At 38.8% G+C, this 25,915-nt stretch overlaps 1 protein-coding gene across 2 annotated transcripts in view; it reads left to right on the top strand.

Annotated features, from left to right (window-relative positions):
• Positions 1-25,915, top strand: part of NUBPL (NUBP iron-sulfur cluster assembly factor, mitochondrial) — a 258,493-nt gene that overhangs the window by 28,475 nt on the left and 204,103 nt on the right. For both annotated transcript variants that reach the window (XR_016035623.1, XM_055418221.2), the window contains exon 4: positions 23,087-23,177. Coding sequence is in view for 1 of the 2 variants with exons in the window: in XM_055418221.2 (XP_055274196.1) it covers positions 23,087-23,177 (91 nt within the window). In the remaining variant the exon portion in view is untranslated. The remainder of the gene's footprint in view (positions 1-23,086; positions 23,178-25,915) is intronic.

Below are 25,915 nucleotides of genomic sequence, written 5' to 3'. Positions count from 1 at the left end.
TCATTAAGACCTTTTGTGTATAGTTCTGTCTGTTCTTGCCACTTCTTCCTAATCTCTTCTGTTTCTGTTAGGTCCTTGCTCTTTCTGTTGTTTATTGTGCCCTTCTTTACCTGAAATGTTCCCTTGGTATCTCCAGTTTTCTTGAAGTGATCTCTAGTCTTTCCCATTCTGTTGTTTTCCTCTACTTATTTGCACTGTTCATTGAAGAAGGCCTTATCTCTCCTTGCGATTCTTTGGAACTCTGTATTCAGTTGGTTATATCGTTCCCTTTCTCCCCTGCTTTTCGCTTCTTTTCTTTCCTCTGCTATTGAGGCATAAAACCTCCTCAGACAACCATTTTACCTTCTTGCCTTTCTTTTTTTGCAGATGGTTTTGGTCACCTTTTCCAGTACAATGATTCAAACCTCCATCCGTAGTTCTTCAGACACTCTGTCTGCCAGATCTAATCCCTTGAATCTAGTTGTCACTTCCACTGTATAATCATAAGGGATTTGATTCAGATCATACCTGAATGGTCTAGTGGTTTTCCCTACTTTCTTCAATTTAAGCCTGAATTTTGCAATAAAGAACCGATGATGTGAGCCACAGTCAGCTCCAGGTCTTGTTTTTGCTGGCTGTGTAGAGGTTCTCCACCTTTGGTTGCAAAGAACAGATTGATTAATCTGTTTTTGGTATTGACCATTTGTTGATGTCCATGTGTAGAATCGTCTCTTATGTTATTGGAAAAGGGTGTTTGCTATGACCAGTGTGTTATCTTGGCAAAACTCTATTAGCCTTTGCCCTGCTTCATTCTGTACTCCAAGGCCAAACTTGCCTTTCCTCCAGGTATTTCTTGATTTCCTGTTTTTGCATTCCAGTCACCTGTGATAAAAAGGACACCTTTTTTTTTTGGTGTTAGTTCTACAAGGTGTGGTAGATCTTCATAGAACCAGTCAGCTTCACCTCCTTTTGCATCAGTGTTGGGGAATGAACTTGGATTATGTAATTTTGAATGGTTTGCCTTGGAAGCTGACCAAGATCATTCTGTCTTTTTTGAGATTGCACTCGAGTACTGCATTTCAGATTTTTTATTGACTAAGAGGACTACTGTCTCATTTTCTGTCTCTATAGGTTTGCCTGTTTTGGACATTGCATATAAGTAGAATCATTCAATACATGATCTTCTGTGACTGGCTTCTTTCACTTAGCATAATATTTTCAAGGTTTATCCATGTCATCAGTTCAGTTCAGTTCAGTCGCTCAGTTGTGTCCGACTCTTTGCAACCCCATGAATCACAGCACGCCAGGTCTCCCTGTCCATCACCAACTCCCGGAGTTCATTCAAACTCATGTCCATCAAGTCGGTGATGCCATCCAGCCATCTCATTCTCTGTCGTCCCCGTCTCCTCCTGCCCCCAACCCCTCCTAGCATCAGAGTCTTTTCCAGTGAGTCAGCTTGTCGCATGAGGTGGCCAGAGTATTGGAGTTTCAGCTTTAGCATCAGTCCTTCCAGGATTGATCTCCTTTAGAATGGACTGGTTGGATCTCCTTGCAGTCCAAGGGACTCTCAAGAGTCTCCTCCTGCACCACAGTTCAAAAGCATCAATTCTTTGGCGATAGCATGTTTCATTTCTTTTATTTCTGAGTAATAATCCATTGTATGGTTATAACACATTTATCTGTTTCATCCAGTTGATGGACGTTTGGGTTGTTTCCACTCTTTGGCTATTTTGGATAATGCTGTTGTGAATATTTGTGTGTAAGTTTTTGTATGCACATGTATTTTCAGTTCCCTTGAGGGTATACCGAGCAGTGGAATTGCTGGGTATACCATTTTACATTCCTACCAGCAGTATATGAAGGTTCCAGGTTTTCTACATCTTCGACAATGCTTTACTTAGTTTCTCTTCTTTTTGATTATAGTCATCCTCCTGGGTGTTAAGTGGTTTCTCATAGTAGTTTTGAATTGAGATTCCCAGCAGTGTTTCTATTGGACTAAAATATAATAAGATAGAGGAAGAACAGTTTACTGGCCAACATAGAATATGTTAATCATAAGAGAATAGAAATGAATTGGCATATGCAAATAAGTATTTTAATCATTTTCTAAGACTTTGCATTATCTTTATGATTCGTATTTATCAATTAACAATGAAGACATTTTATTTTGTACCTTAAATTCAAAATAGTTTTGAGGTTCCAAAATACTTTTCACAAATTCCCTAAATATTTTTGTTATAGTTTTTCTTTCCCTTTAAAATATAGTCTTCATCCCTTTTGGCTCCTAAAAGACATAGTTGAGTACATCTACTGATTTTGGACAAGTTCAGTTGAGCAATCCAAGGACCATCTTGTACCAGTCACTCTTTTTACTGTGTTTACATGGGGGCTCCCTTCACAAATCCTCCAATCTTGTGGGGGAGACAGATAACACATTTATTTATATATAAGGAAGAATGTGACAAGTGTAGCAGTTGGCAGGTATAAACAGAGTGTGTTACTATCAGAGTTATTAACTAGAAATTAATTCCAGTTTTTAGCAGAGGTAGTAACTTGTAGACTAGGTAGAATTTTGGCTGGTAGAAAGCAGAATAGAAGAGAATTTTAGGTTGAAGGAACTATGTAAGCAAAGTCCTGAAGTGAAGTCGCTCAGTCGTGTCCGACTCTTTATGACCCCATGGACCGTAGCCCACCAGGATCCTCTGCCCATGGGATTTTCCAGGCATGAATGCTGGAATGGGTTGCCATTTCCTTCTCCAAAGCAAAGTCCTAGAAACAGGAAATTATAAGGTGTTTGGGATGAGAAGTAGTCTGTGTGATTATAGTTTCTGCTGTATTGGGACAAGACGGCTCATGGGGGATCCAGCTGAAAATAGCCTGGATGTATACGACATGTAAAGGACTCTGACTTTTGTCCTGTAATCAGTGGGCTGCTTTAGAAAATTATCTGCTAGTGTACAGTTCATGATAAATTCTATGCTTTTCAAAGGTAAAATGTATACTGATGGTGAAGAACAAATTATAGATAGATGGGGAGGCAAGGGAGGCATTTGTAATAAGAAGGGTGGCAACTGACTTATCAGCTAAAATTCGCTTAAAAATAGGGGTTTATTATATCACATGAAAGAAATCTGGAAGTTAAAGAGTTGGTTAAAAGAAACCCAATTATATCAGGGCTCTAGGATGGCATTGCTGCATATTTCTTGGTTTAATCTTTATGGTCACAAGATGGCTCTCATTTAGTCACAAACAGGAGGTAAAAGGGTGGGCTGTCTTGTTAGAGAAGAGAACTTTGACTAGGCACTCCTAGCCTGACTGACCAAGATTGGATCTCATGACAGTGACTTAGATGCAAAGGAAGCTGGGAAAATGGGGAATCTGATTTTTTCCACCTTTGTAGTGGAGGTGAGCTCTGCTGATGAAAAGGACAGGTGAGAGTAGGAGTTCTCAGAGGCTAGAAATTAGTAGTGTTCAGTTCAGTTCAGTTCAGTCGCTCAGTCGTGTCCGACTCTCCGCGACCCCATGAATCACAGCACGCCAGGCCTCCCTGTCCATCACCAACTCCCGGAGTTCACTCAAACTCATGTCCACAGAGTCGGTGATGCCATCCAGCCATCTCATTCTCCGTCGTCCCCTTCTCCTCCCGCCCCCAACCTTTCCCAGCATCAGAGTCTTTTCCAGTGAGTCAACTCGTCGCATGAGGTGGCCAAAGTATTGCAGTTTCAGCTTTAGCATCAGTCCCTCCAATGAACATCCAGGATTGATCTCCTCCAGAATGGACTGGTTGGATCTCCTTGCAGTATAAGGGACTCTCAAGAGTCTTCTCCAACACCACAGTTCAAAAGCATCGATTCTTCGGCGGTCAGCCTTCTTCACAGTCCAACTCTCACATCCATACATGACCACGGGAAAAACCATTGCCTTGACTAGACGGACCTTGGTTGGCAAAGTAATGTCTCTGCTTTTTAATCTACTATCAAGGTTGGTCATAACTTTCCTTCCAAGGAGCAAGCGTCTTTTAATTTCATGGCTGCAATCAGCATCTGCAGTGATTTTGGAGCCCAAAAAAATAAAGTCTGACACTGTTTCCACTGTTTTTCCATCTATTTCCCATGAAGTGATGGGACCAGATGCCATGATCTTTGTTTTCTGAATGTTGAGCTTCAAGCCAACCTTTTCACTCTCCTCTTTCACTTTCATCATTTTAGTAGTGTTAGGAGATGCTAATACTCTCTAGTTAGTAGTAAAAAGGCAAAAGAACAGACAGATTTAAGAGATAAATTAGAAGTAAAGGAGAAATTAAGATTGGTTCCTGGTTTGGTGGTGAGTGAAGAGATGGTAATACTATTTACCAAAGTGTATTTCCCGATGTAAAATTGAATCCTTAACCTGTTAATACCACTTACGAGGTGATACCGTCCTAGGCCTAGGACCCTATTATTGTACCTTCTAATCACCAACCTAATGGAACTTGGAGGAGACTGTTGGAGGTAGTTCAGTATTTTTTTTTTTTTTAATTGATTGTTTTACAGTATTGGTTTGATTTCTGTCATACATCAACATGAATTAGCCACAGGTGTACATATGTCTGCTTTTCATTTTTAAGGACTACTTCTTGGACCAGTGTCAGCTCACTGCATAAGAATCACCTGGGGAGCTTGTTAAATAAATCAGAATCTTTGGGAGTTTGATTATTTTTAGATCTTGGATTTGACCATCAATTTAGTTAACAAGCTCCCCAGGTAATTCTGATGCACAGTTTTGTTTAGGTATATTTGGTAGGAAAAATGTGGACTTTGGTTTTAGGCAACCTGAATTTAAATCCCAATTCTTCACTTATTAACTGTGTGAATTTGGCCAAAGCACTTGACTCACAGAGCTCAGGTACCTCATCTGTGACATGTGTAATAACAACAACATCACCAATAATAATAATAATAGCTACTTTACATAGCTTTTTGAAATACACAGTATTTATGTAGCGTGTCTAGCTTAATGACTGCCATATTGTAAGGATTCAGTAACTGGTTATTTTCATGTACCTTAATAAGTACTGGGTATTTAATTTAGCAAAGAAACACATTTCTTTAAAGCTACAACAAAAAGAAAATAAAAAGCCAAATATAATAAATTGCTTTTCTTGTTACTTGGTATCCACTGTAATCAATAATTTATTTTTTTGGCCCAGCCAAACACATTCTAAGCTTGAGCATATAAGCTCTGTTTATTTTCCTAACTGTATTTTTGCTGTGTCTGTTCTGTATAATCTATATAAGTATATAGCCTAAAAATCAGTCAGTGTACAGAATTACTAATCCAATTTCTGTGAAATACATTATTTAATATTCAGCAGAGGCTATATTTTTCACAGTTATCTCATATAAAACCTTAAACTAGGTAGGGTTCTTGCTCTTATAAAACAAAAACCAAACAATTCTGATAAAAGTAATAAGTGCACATTTAGGATCATTTTGTTATTCTCGGGGCTTTTGTAGTTGCCTGGGTTAATAATTGGAATGTTATTGTGGATGACTGTCTCGTGATAAATAACTGCTCACTGAGAGTGAATGCTCGTTTTTCCTGTTTCGGTGCGTAAGGAGGTCTTGGTGGAAGGGAGAAGATGCTAACGTTGTCCATTTGCTTTGTGCTAGGGAATTTGACATAATTTGTCTTATAGGAAAGAGGCAGCCTGCTGTAGTGGGTTCCTGTGGACTCTGAAGGCATGCTGTCTGGGTTCCTTTCTCAGCTCCTGCACTTACAGATGTGACTTTAGGTATATTACCAGTGTTTGCGTGCTTTGACATTATACTGTACACCTACCTCATGAGGTTGTTGTGAGGATTACATCAGCTAACATACCTAGAGTATTTACGAAGTGCCTGGCTTATAGTTCTATATACTGTTGGCTATTCTTAGTTTCACACATTTCACAAATTTAAGCTGTTCTGCAGTCTCACAAAAATCCTGTAAGGTATGTATCTTAATCTTTTTCTATATGTAAGAAAACTGAGGTTTGGTGCGGTTAGTAACTTAGCCACAATGCTGTCTACTTGGTGATGCAAATCCTAGATAGCTTTTTTCTGCATTCTACTATGAACTCCGGGAGTTGGTGATGGACAGGGAGGCCTGGCGTGCTGTGATTCATGGGGTCGCGGAGAGTCGGACACGACTGAGCGACTGAACTGAACTGATGCCTTTAATAATTTAGTTATTTTTAAAAAATTCTAAAAATAATACTTATGTGATTCATATGGTATTAAGTAATATTGATTTCATTTATCAAAAAATATTTTTGTTAATTGGCAATAGAATGGATTAACTATTTTTGAACTTTGAGAAAGCTGGTAATATTTTGAAAAACATTTTTTATTGATCCTCCCTTAAAAATATTGCATCAAGGGATGTGGAGAAAAGGTAACCCTTGTACTTTGTTGGTGGGAATGTAAATTGGTGCAGCCACTGTGGAAAACAGTATGGAGTTTCCTCAAAAAACTAAAAATAAAGTTGTCATATGATCCAGCAAATCTACTGCTGGATATATATTTGAAGAAAACTAAAACAATAATTTGAAAAAAATACATGCACCCCAGTGTTCATAGTAACATTATTTACAAAAGCCAAGATATGGAAGTAATCTAAGTATCCATTAATAGATGAATAGATAGATGAAGATATATTTATAACAGCAGTATTCTGTAAACAACTGCTGCTGCTGCTAAGTCGCTTCAGTCGTGTCCGACTCTGTGAGACCCACCAGGCTCCCCCGTCCCTGGGATTCTCCAGGCAAGAACACAACGGAATACAACTCAGCCACAAAAAATAATGAAATTTTGCCATTTGCAACAACATGGATAAATGTGGAGGGTATTACGCTTAGTGAAATAAGTCATTCAGAGAAAGAAAATACTGTGTATTATCCTTTATATGTAGAACCTAAAAAATACAACAAACTAGCAAATGTAACAAGAAAGAAACAGGCTTATAGATATAGAGAACAACTGTGGTTACCAATAGGGTAGAGTTAAGGGGGGAAAGTGAAATAGGGTAGGGAATTAAGTACACGACTGAACTGAACTGAACTGAACTATGTATGAAATAAATACGCTACAAGAATATATTGTGCATCACAGGGAATATAGCCAGCATTTTTTAACAGCAGTTAATGGAGTATAATCTTAAAAAATTGTGAATCACTATGATATAACCTGAAACTTACATAATATTATAAATCAACTATGCTTCAATAAAAAATTAAATATTGTATTAAGGTGTATTGAGATATTTTAAAGTATAGTGTAGTTGTAGTAGGTATTTAATTGAAATTAATTATATAAATATAACTTACTTGGGTTTCAGTTCTGTTCAGTTCAGTCGCTCAGTCGTGTCTGACTCTTTGCGACCCCATGAATCACAGCACGCCAGGCCTCCCTGTCCATCACCAACTCCCGGAGTTCACTCAAACTCATGTCCGAGTCGGTGATGCCATCCAGCCATCTCATCCTCTGTCGTCCCCTTCTCCTCCTGCCTCCAATCCCTCCCAGCATCAGAGTCTTTTCCAGTGAGTCACCTCGTCGCATGAGGTGGCCAAAGTATCATTTTATACTTGATGATCATAATATCTCAGTTCAGTTCAGTTGCTCAATTGTATCAGACTCTTTGCGACCATAATAGTACCTTGAGGTTTTTGGACTTAATATTTTTGTTTGTTGTGTAGTTATATAAATATTTGAATACAATGCCATTATTTATTTCATTTATAATATGGATGCATTTGTGATGCATCTAAATCTAAATCCTGAATTATTTAACCCTAAATACATTTTATGGAATATATATACAGTTTTGCTTGCTAACAGATCGCCACTAATGTGTGTGAATGGTATTGACTTGAGACATTTGTGTCTACCTCTCTGTATCTTTTATAAGTATAATTGTGTACTGAATAAGAAACTTAAATTAAAATATTAAAATGAAAGATAGGCTGTATTTTTTGTTTTTAATTAATTCTGTAACAGAGGGGTGGAAGTATGTTAAACTAGCCTCTAAAGCCAGTCATGCATTAGAAATGTTTCCTAACTTACTCTTCCTCCTTCTCTGTAAGCACACAGATACATGCACCACACTTACCAAACAATAAAATAAAAATATTGTTTTATAAGGTAATTTTCAGAAGGTAAAAAGCCCCAACTGCTTTTCCCCTTTATAGTTTTAGATAGAAAGCGTTATGCACAACTTGCTTTGATATTTCCCATTAGAAGCAATAGCGATTTTGTTTTGAATAGCTCTCAAGAAGCTATGTGTTTCCTCTGCAGCACTGTTTGGCCTGCCTTATAAATTTCTTTTGGTAAAGTGCAGATTGTTTCCAGAAATTCATTTTCTCTCTTTGGAATGGAATGGAAGTTGCCGAATTTGCTTATGGGTTAGAAAGAGAACAGTTACCCAAATTTTACATTCAATATATTTTTCCTTAGTTCCATTTAGTTTATAACATATTGGTGGCAAAACTGTTCCACATCCTTTGAATTTCATGATATGATTCTGTACAATAAGAAGTTATCCAGATCTTTCTCACAGGACAGTCTGTCTTTTTTTTCCTAATTATTTTCCCCTTCCTCCCTAACTTGGCTCTCACCAGTTCCTTTTTTCTGTCTCATTTTTTTCCTTCTCAGTAGTTTGTTTCCCTCATCTCATATCCTTGAAGAATAAGGAGGGCCCTAAATCCTTGGTAGGGCAGTGTTGAAACAATTGGTGAATGGAGAGCAGAGGACACATGAAGACATGGGTTTTAAAACCAGCTGCTTGGCTCCTGTGATTTTGAATCTGGAGGGTGGATCATGTGCTCTGTTTACATCTGATTCCTGCATTGCCGCATTGCTTTTCTTTGCAAGAGCTGCTATCAGAATTGTAAAGGCTCTTCCCTGCATTGCAGTTTAGTTAAGGACATTTTGAAGGAATTGATGTTGGTTTTCAGCGCTTTTGCTGAAGTACCTTATCTGATTTGGGGAAGAAGTTTCTTACTTGGTTAGGTTTGTAGTTCTGTAGTTCTACAGGCTTCAGTTCAGTTCAGTTCAGTCGCTCAGTCGTGTCCGACTCTTTGCGACCTCATGAATCACAGCACGCCCGGCCTCCCTGTCCATCACCAACTCCCGGAGTTCACTCAAACTCATGTCCATCGAGTCGGTGATGCAATCCAGCCATCTCATTCTCTGTCATCCCCGTCTCCTCCCACCCCCAATCCTTCCCAGCATCAGAGTCTTTTCCAGTGAGTCAACTCGATGCATGAAGTGGTCCAAGTATTGGAGTTTCAGCTTTAGCATCAGTCCTTCCAATGAACACCCAGGATTATCTCCTTTAGAATGGACTGGTTGGATCTCCTTGCAGTCCAAGGGACTCTCAAGAGTCTTCTCCAGCACCACAGTTCAAAAGCATCAATTCTTCGGCGCTCAGCTTTCTTCACAGTCCAACTCTCACATCCATACATGACCACGGGCAAAACCATAGCCTTGATTAGACAGACCTTTGTTGGCAAAGTAATGTCTCTTCTTTTTAATATGCTATCTAGGTTGGTCATAAATTTCCTTCCAAGGAGTAAGCGTCTTTTAATTTCCTGGCTGCAATCAGCATCTGCAGTGATTTTGGAGCCCCCAAAAATAAAGTCTGACACTGTTTCCACTGTTTCCCCATCTATTTCCCATTTAGTGATGGGACCAGATGCCATGGTCTTAGTTTTCTAAATGTTGATTTTTAAGCCAACTTTTTTCACTCTCCTCTTTCACTTTCATCAAGAGGCTTTTGAGTTCCTCTTCACTTTCTGCCATAAGGGTGGTGTCATCTGCCTATCTGAGGTTATTGATATTTCTCCCGGCAATCTTGATTCCAGCTTGTGCTTCTTCCAGCCCAGCATTTCTCATGATGTACTCTGAATATAAGTTCAATAAGCAGGGTGACAATATACAGCCTTGACGTACTCCTTTTCCTATTTGGAACCAATCTGTTGTTCCATGTCCAGTTCTAACTGTTGCTTCCTGACCTGCATACAGGTTTCTCAAGAGGCAGGTCAGGTGATCTGGTATTCCCGTCTCTTTCAGAATGTTCCACAGTTTATTGTGATTGACACAGTCAAAGGCTTTGGCATAGTCAATGAAGCAGAAATAGATGTTTTTCTGGAACTCTCTTTCTTTCTCCATGATCCAGCAGATGTTGGCAATTTGATCTCTGGTGCCTTTGCCTTTTCTAAAACCTGCTTGAACATCTGGAAGTTCACGGTTCACATACTACTGAAGCCTGGCTTGGAGAATTTTGAGCATGACTTTACTAGCGTGTGAGATGAATGCAGTTGTGCGGTAGTTTGAGCATTCTTTGGCATTGCCTTTCTTTGGGATTGGAATGAAGACTGACCTTTTCCAGTCCTGTGGCCACTGCTGAGTTTTCCAAATTTGCTGGCATATTGAGTGCAGCACTTTCACAGCATCATTTTTCAGGATTTGAAATAGCTCCATTGGAATTCCATCAACTCCACTAGCTTTGTTCATATTTGATGCTCTCTAAGACCCACTTGACTTCACATTCCAAGATGTCTGGCTCCAGGTGAGCCTTAGATTCTGTCAAAAAAAGGGGCTTGTTGATGTTGCAGATAAGAGGACTATTATTTTTAGAGGTTAGTATCTAGAAGTATCTTTTTCTGCATCTGTTTTACCATGGTGATAGAAGGCTTCCTAATTTTTCTATGATTTTGAAGACTCTACTAAGAGCATCAGTACTTTTTTTCTTTAATTATAAAGACCAAAGATGCAAGGCTTTTCTTGATCTTAGTTGTTTTATTCCTAATTTACACTCTCTGATACTTGCTAGATGAAAATGTGGAACTTAAGGCAATTACTTTTTGTTAAAGAAGATGTTGCCTGTCTCTGTGGTGTGTGTATTCTGGAAAGGAACTCACACACACACACACTTTTGTGTTTTTTATGTTTAAAAACAACCAACCTTTTTATGTTTAAAACCCTGGGTTGAACCTAATCTTGATAGTGAACAGGTATAAAAATTGCCTTCTTTTTATGAGCCCTTTCACACTATATTGTGAGTCTAGTTTTAAAAAATTTAGATAGTGTGCTTTTTTTTTAAAGATAGTATACTCTTATCATATATATATATTTATATGTATTTTACAGCAGCCCACTGTAACCAGTCTTTGCACTAGATTTTCTTCTATGAAGTCCCATTTTTCTGGAGTTGAGATCAGTAGAAAAATGAAGATAACATTGGATTTTCTTGGGAAAAAGTGGTGGTTAAGAATAGACTGCAAGGAAATGTATGACACCCCCCCTTTTTTTAGTACTAGATATTTTAAACTTTACCTACATTAGTTAATTTTGAATTCTCTAACTTACACTGTTAGTGTAGAGGTGTTAGGAGAGGGAATTGCATGAACTCATATAGAGTGTTAGATCTTAAGAGAGACCTTAGGGATCATATAGTAACCAATCCTGATACTCTGTAGAGGAACGCTGGAGGTTTATTCATTCACTCATCCACCCATTCACTCAATGAATATTTATTTTACTATTGGTATTTTAGGTGCTTGGGGATATCCTTAGCCTTATGGAGTTCACAATAAATAGATATTAGACATCATAAGTAAGTAAATAGCATATTGGAAAGTGATAAAAGTCGTCTAAGATAAGGGGGAGAGAAAGTGCTTGCGTGAGGGTGGGTTTGGTTTGCACTTCAAAATAGGGTAGGTCCCAGTGAAAACATGACATTTGAGCAGAAACTTGAAGATGAGAGTGTAGTCTGTGTGACTATCTGTGGGAAGATTATGTCAGACAAAAGGGATAGCCAATTCAAAGGCTAATACATGGGGCCGTGTCTAGGTTACTGTTCACTGAATAGTAAAAACATCACTTTGGCTTCTGGAGTAAAAGTGGACTGAAGTTAACAGGTGATGAAAGTTAACAGGATTGGAAGGCAAGGGTATGAGACACTGGATAGATTACGTGGGGTCTGGTGAGTTGTAGGGACTTTGGCTTTTCATGAATGAAATGTAGGAAGGGGTGTCAGTGAAGGGTTTTGACATCATCTGACTTATGTTTCAACTCTGAATCATTCTGACTGCCCTGTTGAGAAGAGATGCTGGGGTAGGATTACTAGATTTAGAAAATAAAAATATGCTCACTAAATTAAATTTGAATTTTAGATAAACAATAATTTTTTATATACATTTGTACCATGCCACGTGACTGTTTACCCATATGGCAGAATGTAAACTACAATTTTTTAGTTAAAAAAAGAAAAAGAACACCCTTCATTGTTACTGTTGTTTACTGTAGATGACTGTTACCCTGATCCTGCTGATCCCAAGGCATGGGCCTTAGAGCAAATCTTCATCTTTGCCTTGCCATACTATCCAAATGACTGTTTTTCACCTTGTGGTCATCTTATACCCGTGAGTGTTACAAATGCAGTTTGTTGGACTCTGCCCAGACCTACTGAATCAAAATTTCTTGAGATAGCACAGAGAATCTCCATGCCTGCCTACTGTTCTAGATTCTATTTACAGTAGTGAATAAAACATACAAAATTCTTTATCCTAATGAAATTAGTATTCTAGTGGGTGAGACAAACAAGATAAGTAAATATATAGTAAGTTAAATATTTATATAGGTGCTAAGAAGAAAGAAAAAGCACGACGGGGAAAGGACATATGCTGTGTAACGATGAGGGAGTTGTAGTTTTAAACAGCGTGTGCCCAGTGAAGACCTCACCATATAGTGATGTTTGAATCGAGACTTGAAGAAAGTGACAGAACAAGGTAGATCCCTGGAGTTATGCATTCTTCAGTGAAGAAATAACAACTGCAAAAGTCCTACTGCTGCTGCTGCTGCTGTGTCACTTCAATCGTGTCCGACTCTGTGTGACCCCATAGACAGAAGCCCACCAGGGTCCCCTGTCCCTGGGATTCTCCAGGCAAAAACACTGGAGTGGGTTGCCATTGCCTTCTGCAATGCATGAAAGTGAAAAGTGAAAGTGAAGTCACTCAGTCGTGTCCAACCCTCAGCGACCCCATGGACTGCAGCCTTCCAGGTTCCTCTGTCCATGGGATTTTCCAGGCAAGAGTACTGGAGTGGGGTGCCATTGCCTTCCTAAGGCAGGTGCAAATCTGGTGTGTTAAATACACTGCTGGGGGCCGTGTGTCTGGAGTGGAGTGAAAGGGGAAAAAAGTAAGGGAAGAGATGAGAGGAAAAAAAAAGAGGAGTGGTTAGTGAGTGTTAGTAATTGGGCTTTATGGTATGTTGGAAAGAGACTTGGAAGCTAGACCCAGCTATGACATTATCTCTGGACCAGTTTCTTCTTTGCTAAAAAGCAGTTGGAAGATTAAGATAATCTCTTTTGGTGTTTTTTTGTCTGTTTGTTTCGTTTCTAATCTTAAATAGTCTTTAATTTGATACTCTTCCATTTCTAGCTTGTTTGCAAACAGTTCATCATTTGAGATTCTTTTGTCCTTTTCATGAGCTCATCTCTGCCCTCTGTCCAGCCATGTGAACTTTTTCCTTTATGTTGCCCTTGTTTTTCTTTCTTTCTTGATTGAACTTGAAAGTTTAGACAGTCCTTTGATAAATTATAGTAGGAAATTGTTCTCTTATCACTTTGTCCAACCATTACTACTTCTGACATTCAAAGTTATTTAATGTTAGGTAAGAATTAAAGGCGTGCTGCGATTCATGGGGTCGCAGAGTCGGACACGACTGAGCGACTGAACTGAACTGAAAGTTCATGGATCACAGCCTTGTTGTGGTGAGGGAACTTGTGTAACTCAGTGAAGCTATGAGTAATGCCATGCAGGGCCACCAAAGGCAGGCAGTCATGGTGGAGAGTTCTGACGAAATGTGGTCCACTGGAAGAGGGAATGGCAAACCACTCCAGTATTCTTGCCTGGAGAACCCCATGAACAGTATAAAAAGGCAAAAAGCTATGACACTGAAAGATGAGCATCCCCCTCCGGCCCCCCCGCCCAAGTCAGAAGCATCCAATATGCTGCTCGGGAAGGTGGAGGGCAATTACTAATAGCTCCAGAAAGAATGAAGCGGCTTGGCCAAAGGGGAAATGATGCTTAATTGTGGATGTGTCTGGTGGTAAAAGTAAAATCTGATACTATAAAGAAAGATATTGCATAAGAACCTGGAATGTCAGGTCCATGAATCCAGGTAAATTGGACTTGGTCAAGCAAGAGAAGGCAAGATTAAACATTGATGTCTTAGGAATCAGTGAACTAAAGTATATGAGAATGGGCAAATTTAATTCAGATGACCGTTGTATCTACTTCTGTGGGCAAGAATTCCTTAGAAGAAATGGAGTAGCCCTCATGGTCAGAAAAGAGTCTGAAAGGCAGCACTTGGGTGCAACCTCAAAAACAACAGTGTGATCTCAGTTCGTTTCCAAGGCAAACCATTCAACATAACAGTAATCTGTGTCTGTGCCCTAACCACTAATGTCAAAGAAGCTGAAGTTGACCACTTCTTTGAAGACCTCCAACACCTTCTAGAACTAACACTCAAAAAAGATGTCCTTTTCATCATAGGGTATTGCAGGACAGAAGCAGAAAGTCAAGAGATACTTGGAGTAACAGGCAAGTCTGGCCTTGGAGCACAGAATGAAGCAGGGCAAAGGCTAACAGAGTTTTGCCAAGAGAACGCACTGGTTATGGCAAACTCTTTTCCAACAACACAAGAGACGACTCTACACATGGGCATCAACAAATGGTCAATACCAAAATCAGATTGATTATGTTCTCTGCAGCTCTATACAGGCAGCAAAAGCAAGACCTGGAGCTGACTGTGGCTCACATCATCGGTTCCTTATTGCAAAATTCAGGCTTAAATTGAAGAAAGTAGGGAAAACCATCAGACGATTCAGGTATGATCTAAATCAAAGCCCTTATGATTATTCAGTGGAAGTGACAACTAGATTCAAGGGGTTAGATCTGGTAGACAGAATGCCTGAATAACTGTGGGTGGAGGTTCGAATCATTGTACAGGAGGCAGTGACCAGAACCATCCCCCCAAAAAGAAAGGCAAGAAGGCAAAATTGTTGTCTGAGGAGGTTTTACTCCTCAATAGATGAGGAAAGAGGAGAAGTGGAAGGCAAGGGAGAAAGGGAAAGGTTGCATCCAACTGAATGCAGAGTTCCAGAGAATAGCAAGGAGAGATAAGAAGGCCTTCTTCAATGAACAGTGCAAAGAAGTAGAGGAAAACAATAGAATGGGAAAGACTAGAGATCACTTCAAGAAAATTGGAGATATCAAGGGAACATTTCGTGCAAGAATAGGCATGATAAAGGACAGAAATGGTAAGGACCTAACAGAGGTAGAAGAGATTAAGAAGTGGCAAGAACATACACAGAAGAATTATATACAAAAGGTCTTAATGACCTGGATAACCATGATGGTGTGGTCACTAACCTGGAGCCAAATATCCCAGAGTGTGAAGTCAAGTGGGCCTTAGGGAGCATTACTACAAATAAAGCCAGGTGGTGATGGACAGGGAGGCCTGGCGTGCTGTGATTCATGGGGTCGCGGAGAGTCGGACACGACTGAGCGACTGAACTGAACTGAACTGATGGAATTCCAGCTGAGCTATTTAACATCCTAAAAGTTGATGCTGTTAAATTGCTGCACTCAATATGCCAGCAAATCTAGAAAACTCAGCAGTGGCCACAGGACTGGAAAAGGTCAGTTTTCATTCCAGTCCCAAAGAAGGGCAATGTCAGAGAATGTTCAAACTATCATACAATTGCACTCATTTCACATGCTTGTAAGGTTATGCTCAAAATCCTTCAAGCTCGTCTTTAGCAGTACATGAACTGAAAAATTCCAGATGTACAAGCTGGGTTTAGAAAAGGCATAAGAACCAGAGATCAAATTGTCAGCGTTTGTTGGATCATGGAGAAAGCAAGAGAATTCCAGAAAAACATCTACCTCTGCTTCATTGACTATGCTAAAGCTTTTGACTGTGTGGATCACAACAAACTGTGGAAAATTCTTCAAGAGCGGGAATACCAGACCACCTTACCTGTCTCCTGAGAAACCTGTATGCAGGACAAGAAGCAACATTTAGAATTGGACATGGACCAATTGACTGGTTCCAGATTGGGAAAGGAGTACGTCAAAGCTGTATATTGTCACTGTATATTATTTAACTTCTGTGCGGAATACTTCATATGAAGTGCTGGGCTGGATGAATCACAGGCTGGAATCAAGATTGCTGGAGAAATGTCAGTAACCTCAGATATGCAGATATGATACCACTCTAAAAGAGGAACTAAAGAGCCTTTTGATGAGGGTGGAAGAGAAGAGTGAAAAAGCTTTTGAAACTCAACATGAAAAATCCTAAGATCATGGCATCCATCGCTTCATGGCTTATAGATGGGAAAAAGTGGAAGCAGTGACAGATTTTGTTTTCTTCAGCTCCAACATCCCTGCAGTTGGTGACTGCAGCCATGAAATTAAAAGACACTTGCTCCTTGGAAGGAAAGCTGTGACAAACCTAGACAGCATATTAAAAAGCAGAGACATCACTTTGCCAGCAAAGGTCTGTATAGTCAAATCTATGGTTTTTCCAGTAGTCATATATGGATGTGAGAGTTGAACCATAAAGAAGGCTGAGCACCGAAGAATTGAAGCTTTAGAATTGTGGTGCTGGAGAAGACTCTTGAGAATCCCTTGGACTGCAAGGAGATCACACCAGTCAATCCTAATGGAAAACAACTCTGAACATTCATTTGGAGGACTGCTCCTGAAGCTGAAACTCCAGTATGTTGGCTCCCTCAGGTGAAGAGCCAACTCATTAGAAGAGGCCCTGATGCTGGGAAAGATTGAAGGCAGAAAGAGAAGAGGGCGGCAGAGGATGAGATGACTAGATAGCATCACTGACTCAATGGACATGAGTTTGAGCAGACTGTAGGAAATGGTGGAGATCAGAGGAAACCGGCGTGCTGCAGTCCGTGGGGTCGCAAAGAGCTGGACAGGACAGTGACTGAACAACAGGAACAAGATAAGAAGCGTTTTTCTCTACTAAGAGATTTAAATTCTTTGAATGACAGCTTGACTTCAAGCTTAACAGAGAGAGGAAAAAGAGGCTTGACTAAGCTTCAAATTGAATAAATCCCCAATTCCAGTCCAAGGTTAAATATAATATAATCATGGGATTCTTAACTGGATACCTCTGTGGAAAGGACACTTTTGAGTAGGTCTTAATCTTAAATGAATGTTTACTTACAAATAATCAGGTAGACCACTCTAAGATGTTGTTTTGATGGATTCTGTTAGCAGATGTCATGGATAAAAAGAACATCATGAAGCTTTGCAATCTTCTTTAGTATTAATTCTGTTGTAAGAACAAAGCACGATCAAATTTATTGCTGGAGGCTTTGAAATCCAACACACACAAAAAACAGGACTTGTAGGCTCTCAAATTGCAGCTTTCATGCAGCGGTAATGAAACATTATAATCACTCTGAATAATTCTGCCACCTTGTCTAGCTCTCACAGGGTATTGTGAATTATAAAGAAACAAATCCAAAAATCTAAGTAGTATCTCGGGGTTTGATCTGTAATGTTTTTGTTGTCTGCTAGAGTTTGAATACTTCAGGAGAGTCAGAGAAAGGGTATAATATTAGGTACCAACATATTAGGTTAAGTTTATGATGGCAGTTCCACTTTATAATAGTTGTTGTTTAGCCACTAAGTCGTGTTCAGTTCTTTTGTGACCCCATGGACTGTAGTCCATCAGGCTTCTCTGTCCATTAGATTTCCTAGGCAAGAATGCTGGAGTGAGTTGCCATTTCCTTCTCCAGGGGATCTTCCTGAACTAGGGAGTGAGCTCACATCTCCTGCTTGGCAGGCAGGTTCTTTACCACTGAACCACCTGGAAAGCCCACTTTACAACAGTGCATTTACAAGTTTCTTTTGCTAATAATCATTTTCTTTGTCTGTTTTGTATTGATGAGGCTTTTGTAGTGATTATTCTTTTGGGTCTGGCTGTAATGAAAGAAATCTTAATTGGACCTTTCTTGACTAAATATAATTATTTTAGGAGGAGTGAGGTAGAAAGGCATCATAAAACTTAGTTGAACAATCAGCTGCATATATTTATTTGTAACCTCTACCTTGCTCATATATTTTCTTACAGTGTAAAACTGTTGAAAGTTTAAGTTGAAACTGTTCATACACTTAAAATAGGAGCCTATTGAAAAATAATGGTGTAAATTTTGAAAAACAAAGTTTATTTTGCATCTTTTGAACATTATTGAATTCTCAACTTGAAAATTTGTTTCAGCTGATTTTTGTAGCTGTGGTAATTTTATCAGGTTGCTAGCTGTGCCACAATCAAAGTACAATATACTTTAATTAATACAGGCTTTGGAGTTTCTGTTTAATGGACACTGATTTATTTGCATTTTATAAAATCAAAACAAGACATACTAAGTTCCAATGAAACAGCCTAAAAAATGTGCTCCTTATTATTTTTAAAAACTAACCAATTAAGGATGAGGAAGTAAATCTTTACTAAGATAGCTCCTCTGACACCATAAGAGATGACTGTGTTCTGCCTGCTCTTCAGTTCAGTTCAGTTGCTCAGTCGTGTCCGACTCTTTGCGACCCCATGAATCACAGCATGCCAGGCCTCCCTGTCCATCACCTACTCCCAGAGTTCACTCAAACTCATGTCCATCGAGTCGGTGATGCCATCCAACCATCTCATTCTCTGTTGTCCCCTTCTCTTCCCGCCCTCAATCCTTCCCAGCATCAGAGTCTTTTCCAGTGAGTCAACTCGTCACATGAGGTGGCCAAAGTATTGGAGTTTCAGCCTTAGCATCAGTCCTTCCAATGAACACCCAGGATTGATCTCCTTTAGAATGGACTGGCTGCCTGCTCTTGGCTTCACGAAAATTAGGTTGTTGGGCAGCTGAATGACTTTGTCATGAAAAAGTTTATTTTTAAAATCACTGTTGGCAAACTATGATCTGTGGACTAAATCCTGTTTTTGTAAATGAAGTTCTATTGTACACAGCCATGCTCATTTGTGTTTACATGTTGTTTATGGTTGCTTTGGTGCTACAGTGGCACTGTTCAATAGTTTCAGATTAAATGATCCACAAGTTTTAAAATATTTTCTGTTATTTGGCCCTGTTGGAGGATCATGCTGACTCCTGTTTTTTAATCTAAGTCTTTTGTAGATAGGTCATGTTCAAGTTATGGTGGAGTTTTATGTGGTTGGTATTTTTGTGTTTAATTTTCCATTCTGCTTCATTCTAAGGAGGGGTAGTTAAAAAAAAATCATTTGGAGTGTTAGTTTCTAGCTTCTTCATCAAAAGTAGGTATAATACCACTTTACATGGTTGCTATGAGGAGTCAATGAGAACTGTAAATAAAATCCTTAAAGTGCCTGGCACCCAGCAGGAATTCAGATGGTGGGGAGATATAATCAGGGAAAGTCTAGGTGTTTCTTTGGGTGATTTAGGATGGCGTGTTTTTAGAGATTCTGATTTCTCCACATAGCTGGCTGTGGAAGCCTAGTTTATACAGGTTCTTAATGAACCTGGGTGTTCATTGGAAGGACTGATGCTAAAGCTGAAACTGCAATACTTTGGCCACCTCATGCGACGAGTTGACTCACTGGAAAAGACTCTGATGCTGGGAAAGGTTGGGGGCGGGAGGAGAAGGGGACAACAGAGAATGAAGATGGCTGGATGGCATCACCGACTCGATGGACATGAGTTTGAGTGAACTCCGGGAGTTGGTGATGGACAGGGAGGCCTGGCGTGCTGTGATTCATGGGGTCGTGGAGAGTCGGACACGACTAAGCGACTGAACTGAACTGAACTGAATGCAACATTGTTGGTTAACTTTCCTCCATCCTTTCCTTCCTGCTTCCCTGTGCCCCTCTTTCTGTTTCCTCTCCTTCTACTGACCATTGTATATTGCAGGAAAAATGGAGTATGAGAGGGATGGTCATGTCCCAGGTCTTGACTGAGTACCTGGGATAGGCTGCCAAGTGAGGGTCCTTGACCTTGTGCAGGAAAGAGTCCAAGAGCTAGCCATAGTAAAATGAAAGCAGGTTTACTTAGAGAGACACACTGTTTTGAGGGGCTTCTCTGGTGGCTTAGATGGTAAAGAATCTGCCAGCAATGCAGGAGATCCAGGTTCGATCCCTGGGTCAGGAAGATCCCCTGGAGAAGGGAATGTCTATTCCCCTGGAGAATCCTATGGACAGAAGAGCCTAGTGGGCTAATGTCCATGGGATCTCAAAGAGTCTGATGTGACTGAGCTACTAATACACACACACACACACACACTCAAGGTCTACTCGAAGTCGAATCTTCCTCCATCTTGAGCCTAGTATGTTCTGACCTGTTTCGGTCTTACCCTCTTGTTTTTCATGCTTGTGTCATTCTTTTAAAAGTTATGTCCTGCCCTCTTCCTGTGGGTCTCAATACCTTTGCTTCTCTGTTTCCTTTTTGATACATGTAAGCATTAGTACTAAATTTAGTACTAAATTTAGTCAGTCAGTAGAGACATATAGAGGATTTTCCATTATTCTTAGTTCCATCCTGTAGGAAGCAGAGGAAATTAACTTCCTGTGATCTCCCTCCCTACCCTCTTTATTCTTATGTATAATGTGTAGTAGCAGCTATCTAGGTGTATATGGAAAATCCATTCCTACCACAGCAAACTTTAGAGCAGGTCTTCAGTTTTGTTTTAACCCATGATGCCAAGGGCGCAGTTGTGGACAGGCATAGTTTTCTTCTAGAAGACAGATCAGATAGATGATAAATAGATTCTCCCTAACATTTTGAAGGAAACTTAAAGATCTAGTGATGATAAAATTGAGCTGGCAATCTTATATTGCAAGCGCTCACTTCGTTGTTTTCTTGTTTCTTGAAAACATAAACTTAGAAAACTAAGTTATTTTACTTGACAGGTATTTTTAGAAGGTTAATTTGAAACCTGGGACCTAACCCTTTCAAGTTACTTTAAAACCAATGTTAATATAAATGAGAGCAAGGACACAGAATCTTAGAATTTTTTTTTGTTTTAATTGGCATTATTATTGTTTTATGGTAGCGTTTAGTTTTGTAGGTGTCATGGAAAAGATATGGAAAAGAGGTGATAGTTATATTATTAGCAGACCCATTGATAATAGTTAACAGTCATCCACATTTGTTAGTTTGAAACTCTTTTTATCCTTAGTGAATTTACTCCTATTTTCAATTCAACTGAATTCTTTTGTTTGTGGTTTAAAAAGGAGTTAAATTGGGTCAGAATTTCTCGTTGAATGTTCTACCTTTTTAGAGCTACTGACTGACCTGAATTTAGTACCAGTGCTTACATACATCAAAAGGGAAACAGGAGAGAAAGGTATGAAGACCAGTAGGAAAAGAGGAAAGTGAAAGGGAGAGAGGGACAGAGGGAAGGAGGGAGGAGAGGGAAGGAGGGAAGGAGGTTAATCAGAAATGTTGCATTAGTTCAGTCCAGTTCAGTTCAGTCCAGTCGCTCAGTTGTGTCCGACTCTCCACGACCACATGAATCACAGCACGCCAGGGCTCCCTGTCCATCACCAACTATATGTTACATTAAGAACCTGGTTAAACTAGGCTTCCACAGCCAGCTCTGTGGAGAAACCAGAATCTCCAAACACATGCCATCCTAAATCACCCAAAGAAACACCTAGACTTTTCCTGATTATACCTCCCTACCACTTGAATTCCTTCTGGGTCCTGGCACTCTGTTAAGGATTTTATTTACAATTCTCACTGACTCCTCATAGTAACCGTGTAAGGTGGTCTTATACCTACTTTTGATGAGAAAACTAGAAACAAACATTCAAAATGGTTTTTTAAAGTATTAAACCCAGTTTTTATATATCACCATTCTATTAAAGGGAATGTATTCTTCCTCCTTTTTCATTTATTTTACAGTAAACTGAGAGATAGATAGTAATCTCGAGTCCTTTAGCTTCTGTGAGTCACAGAGGGACATTAAATGATTTTCTTACAACTGCCATTTGAGTCAAAGTTAGGGGCTTAAATTTGAATGTACCTTATTTTGCCTATTTATAGGAACCAGACACATTTAAAAAGTAATTTTGTGTCTGGAAATAGATAACAGAAAATGAGAGATTGTTTAGTGTTAAAAAGTTTTGAGAGTTTAAAGAATTTTATCTTGCCAGCATACAGGGAGAGAACTGGGTGAGTTGTATGTCATGGGGAAACAGAACTCAAAAGCATGTGTTAGTATTAGCATTCTGTTTGCTTGTATATGAGAAAAACCAGTAACAAATTGATTGAATCTGTGAAAGGAGAAAGCAGGGAGGTGGTGGGGGGAGAAGAAAAAAAGACTTGCTTAGAGATAGTGAATTTTGTTTGTCTTTCTTTGTTAATCTGCTGATTAACTGTCAGCTAGTGAAGAGATCAGTCAGATATTCTGCTCTTGGGCAACTGCATGAATCATCAAAGAAAACGGTTTTGGTTGTTTGTGAATTCTCTGGAAGACTTTGGGTGTTCCTCTGTGACTTGCACGTAAGAGGTTGCCTCTGTATTCTGTCTGCCACTGTTGTCATTAGCATTTCCATGCCAGATTTGCATCAGAATTCCTCACTTGCTTTAATTTCGCTCTTGTTTCCATGATTTTCTCCCCTCATTTTGTATTCTTTGGTGTGTTACATAGTCTTTCCGAAAGTTAATGCTCCATCTTCCTGGGGTTATGTTTGCTGTTGTAAACCATTATTTTAACATTGTGTGCATGTAATTTGTTAGTTCTCAGATCAAAAAATCTTAGTTTGTTTGTGATTGTATGGGAGATCTGAACCACAGTGTTTAAAGTGTGTGCAGTGGATTTCTTTGGTCGGTTATCTGGAAGAGATTAGTAAACCAACAAAAAATATTTACACTGAGCAGTTTATGTTCTTTTACCTTACTGTTGCTTTAAAAGTTTAGGTTATGATTTTGAAATGTTTTACAAATTAGCTGCTCTGTAGTTAGACTTCCTGTTGCTGTGCACTTTATCTTTGATGAAGAGTGGGGAAATCTTACGGTAAATTCTGTTTTCTTACAGTCAAAGGCTGTTGGTTTGTTAGATGTGGATGTGTATGGCCCTTCAGTTCCAAAGATGATGAATCTGAAAGGCAATCCAGAATTATCACAGAGTAAGTAAAGAAGAGGTAAAGAGTATGACAATATAGTTACACTTTTATTTAGTATCTGCTGGGTGTCAGGCGCTATGCCGTATACCATGTATACTTTATGCACACTGCAATATAAGGTATGGAGCCAGACTCTCTGGGTGTGAATTCTGGCTCTGTCACTGATTAACAGTGTAGCTTTGAATGACTTGTTCAACCTTTGTGCCTCAATGCCCCCATGTGTAAATAGGGTTAAACGGTTGTGCTTACCGGATAGAATTGCTATATTTAATTGCTTAACTAAAAAATTGCTGTAAATGTAGTGCTTGTCACACTGTACATGGTCAAATTTAGCTCATCATCGTCTTTGTATATAAAACGTGTGGATGTATGGGGGTATTTGAATAGAAAGTAATATATTTATTAGAAGAGCTGAAAATTATTTTCTCTAATCAGGTTTTTGTTATATTTATTTTGTTTTTGAAAAAACCGTAAAACATTAATTTCTCTCCCTAGCCTTCATTGCCATCAATGATAGGACAGAGTAATTTTTTGAATAAATCGTTAGCTGTTGTTATATTTTCTTACAAAACTATTAAATATAAAGTTTTAAGAACAAGGAAATTCTGTGCTAAAAAAAAGAAAAATTGAAACAATGGTAACTTTCCTTGAAACATAGTTTTGAGTGAAGATACTTTATTAAAATTTATTGGTAACTCAATAGTAAGCATATGAGATTGAGTAATTTCTTTTATTTCTTATTGGACCTTTTATTTTCTATGAATCTAGGACAAAATGCCTGTATTTACTGAAGGGTTTTTATTGCATTTTCTGTGTACATAACAGAAGGTGTTATTTTTGTTGTTGTCATTAAATATTAGGTAGTAAGACATTATCTGCTAAAGGTGCCTTTGTGTTGAGATGGGCTTCCCTCATAGCTCAGTCATTAGAGAATCTGCCTGCAATGCTGGAGACCCAGGTTTGATTCCTGGGTCAGAAAGATCCCCTGGAGAAGGAAATGGCAACCCACTCTAATATTCTTGCCTGGAGAATCCCATGGACAGAGGAGCCTGGCAGGCTGCAGGCCATGGGGTCCAAGAGTTGGACACAATTTAGCGACTAAACCACCACCAAGGTGGTTTTGTTCCTGCTGTAGCTGTTGAAATCAGTTACAGTGTTAAGTTCTGAATAACTGCTTATCAGATAATAAGGATTCTTCCTATTATTTTGAAGGAATTTAAGGCTCTAGTGATGATAAAAGTGACCCTAGCCGTCCTACATTACAAGCACCCACTTAAGTTGTTTTCTTGTTTTGTGAAAATATAAACTTAAAGCTAATTTATTCTAGTTTCTTTGTTCTTTGCTCTTTTAGTGGAATGCGTACTTAGTTTACAAATATGTGCCATGAGCCAAAATGTCAGACTTACACAAAGGAGTAGTGAATTTGTGTACTTTAAATGGTAGACTCTTTACGTCTGTCTCTTGATTAAAGTAGCATGAAAGCTAGTGCATGTAGCTCACGAGTGAAGGCAAAATGGAGCCCTTGGTGTCAGTTTTTTCTTAAGTAGCCTGTTCAGTCTATGCCAGTATAAATACTTGAAGTGAACTTTAATTTCTTTCTTCTTGTTTTCTTGAAGCTGTACTCTTAAATTTGATGTTTGCAAATTGGCTGCCATTAAATAGACTTTCTGGTAAAAATGAGCTACTGGAAATCTTGGAAAGCCTGAAAAGAATGTGTGTTGACAAGCAGATTTCAAGTCCCATAAGAAATAAACCAAACGATTAAGGCATTCACTTAGAAGAGTGTGGATTCTTGAAAGCCCATCTTATAAATTGGTTTTTGAATCTTAGATAAACCTGCTACCATTGTACTAATTGGCATCATTATGACTTTTCTGTGTTTTTGTCATTTTAATGTATCCTGTATTACTGTTTATTAAAGAAAGCACAGTGCAGCATGAAATTATCTTATTAACAGTAAGAAAAAAGATTTGTTTTCAGTGGTTCAGATTTTGGGGAGATAGAACTGTGAGCAGAATCTTAGCTTTATAAATGTTTCCCCTGTTCTTGGACTTAGCTACACAATCATAGAGGGAATGGGACTTCAGGATTGTCTTTTTCTCTTCATTATTTAAGCAGACATATGGTAATTAGTTTTGATCAATTTGTTAATTTTAAAACTCCATGTTAAAGTTGGCAGATTCATTCTCTTATATTTTTTCTTTTTGAGAAGATTATAGAAAAACCACACTTCTTATACTTATGATATTTTAGTCTTGATCACCAAGGGAAATTTTACATTTGTTTCTAGAGAAGTGAATTCAGTAATTGAGGAAAAATTTGTTTATAATAGCTTTAGATTTCTTAGGCTGAAAATGTTTCTATCAGCTTAAAATGACAGTAGTGATTTTCTGTGTTGGTATGCAGTATGCAAAATTATGGTAATGAAAAGTCTAGCCAGTTTGTAGAGAGAGTACTGTACAAAAACCTCACCAGGTTGACATTATAATGGCTGCAAATGACCAGTTGCTTTGGGAACATAATGGAATTCACATGTGTAGTTTGAGAAATTATCATCTAAGCATGAGTTAAGTTTTTTTTTGTCTAAAGAACAAATACCAGTCATTTTTCTCTTTTTTAAGAGTGTAAATAACATAATATGCAGATTTCATATTATAGTATAGCTAAACTATAGTCCTGGAAATTATTGACTAGGAAGGTTTCCAGTTGAAATTGTAAGAAAACATTACATGGTAGTTGCA

The sequence above is a fragment of the Moschus berezovskii genome, chromosome 21 (genome assembly GCF_049115385.1).
Source record: "Moschus berezovskii isolate FMDL1 chromosome 21, NW_MosBer_1.0, whole genome shotgun sequence".
Lineage (NCBI taxonomy): Eukaryota > Metazoa > Chordata > Mammalia > Artiodactyla > Moschidae > Moschus > Moschus berezovskii.
The sequence above is the reverse complement of the archived record's forward strand: the minus strand, read 5'-3'. Positions and strand labels throughout refer to the sequence as shown.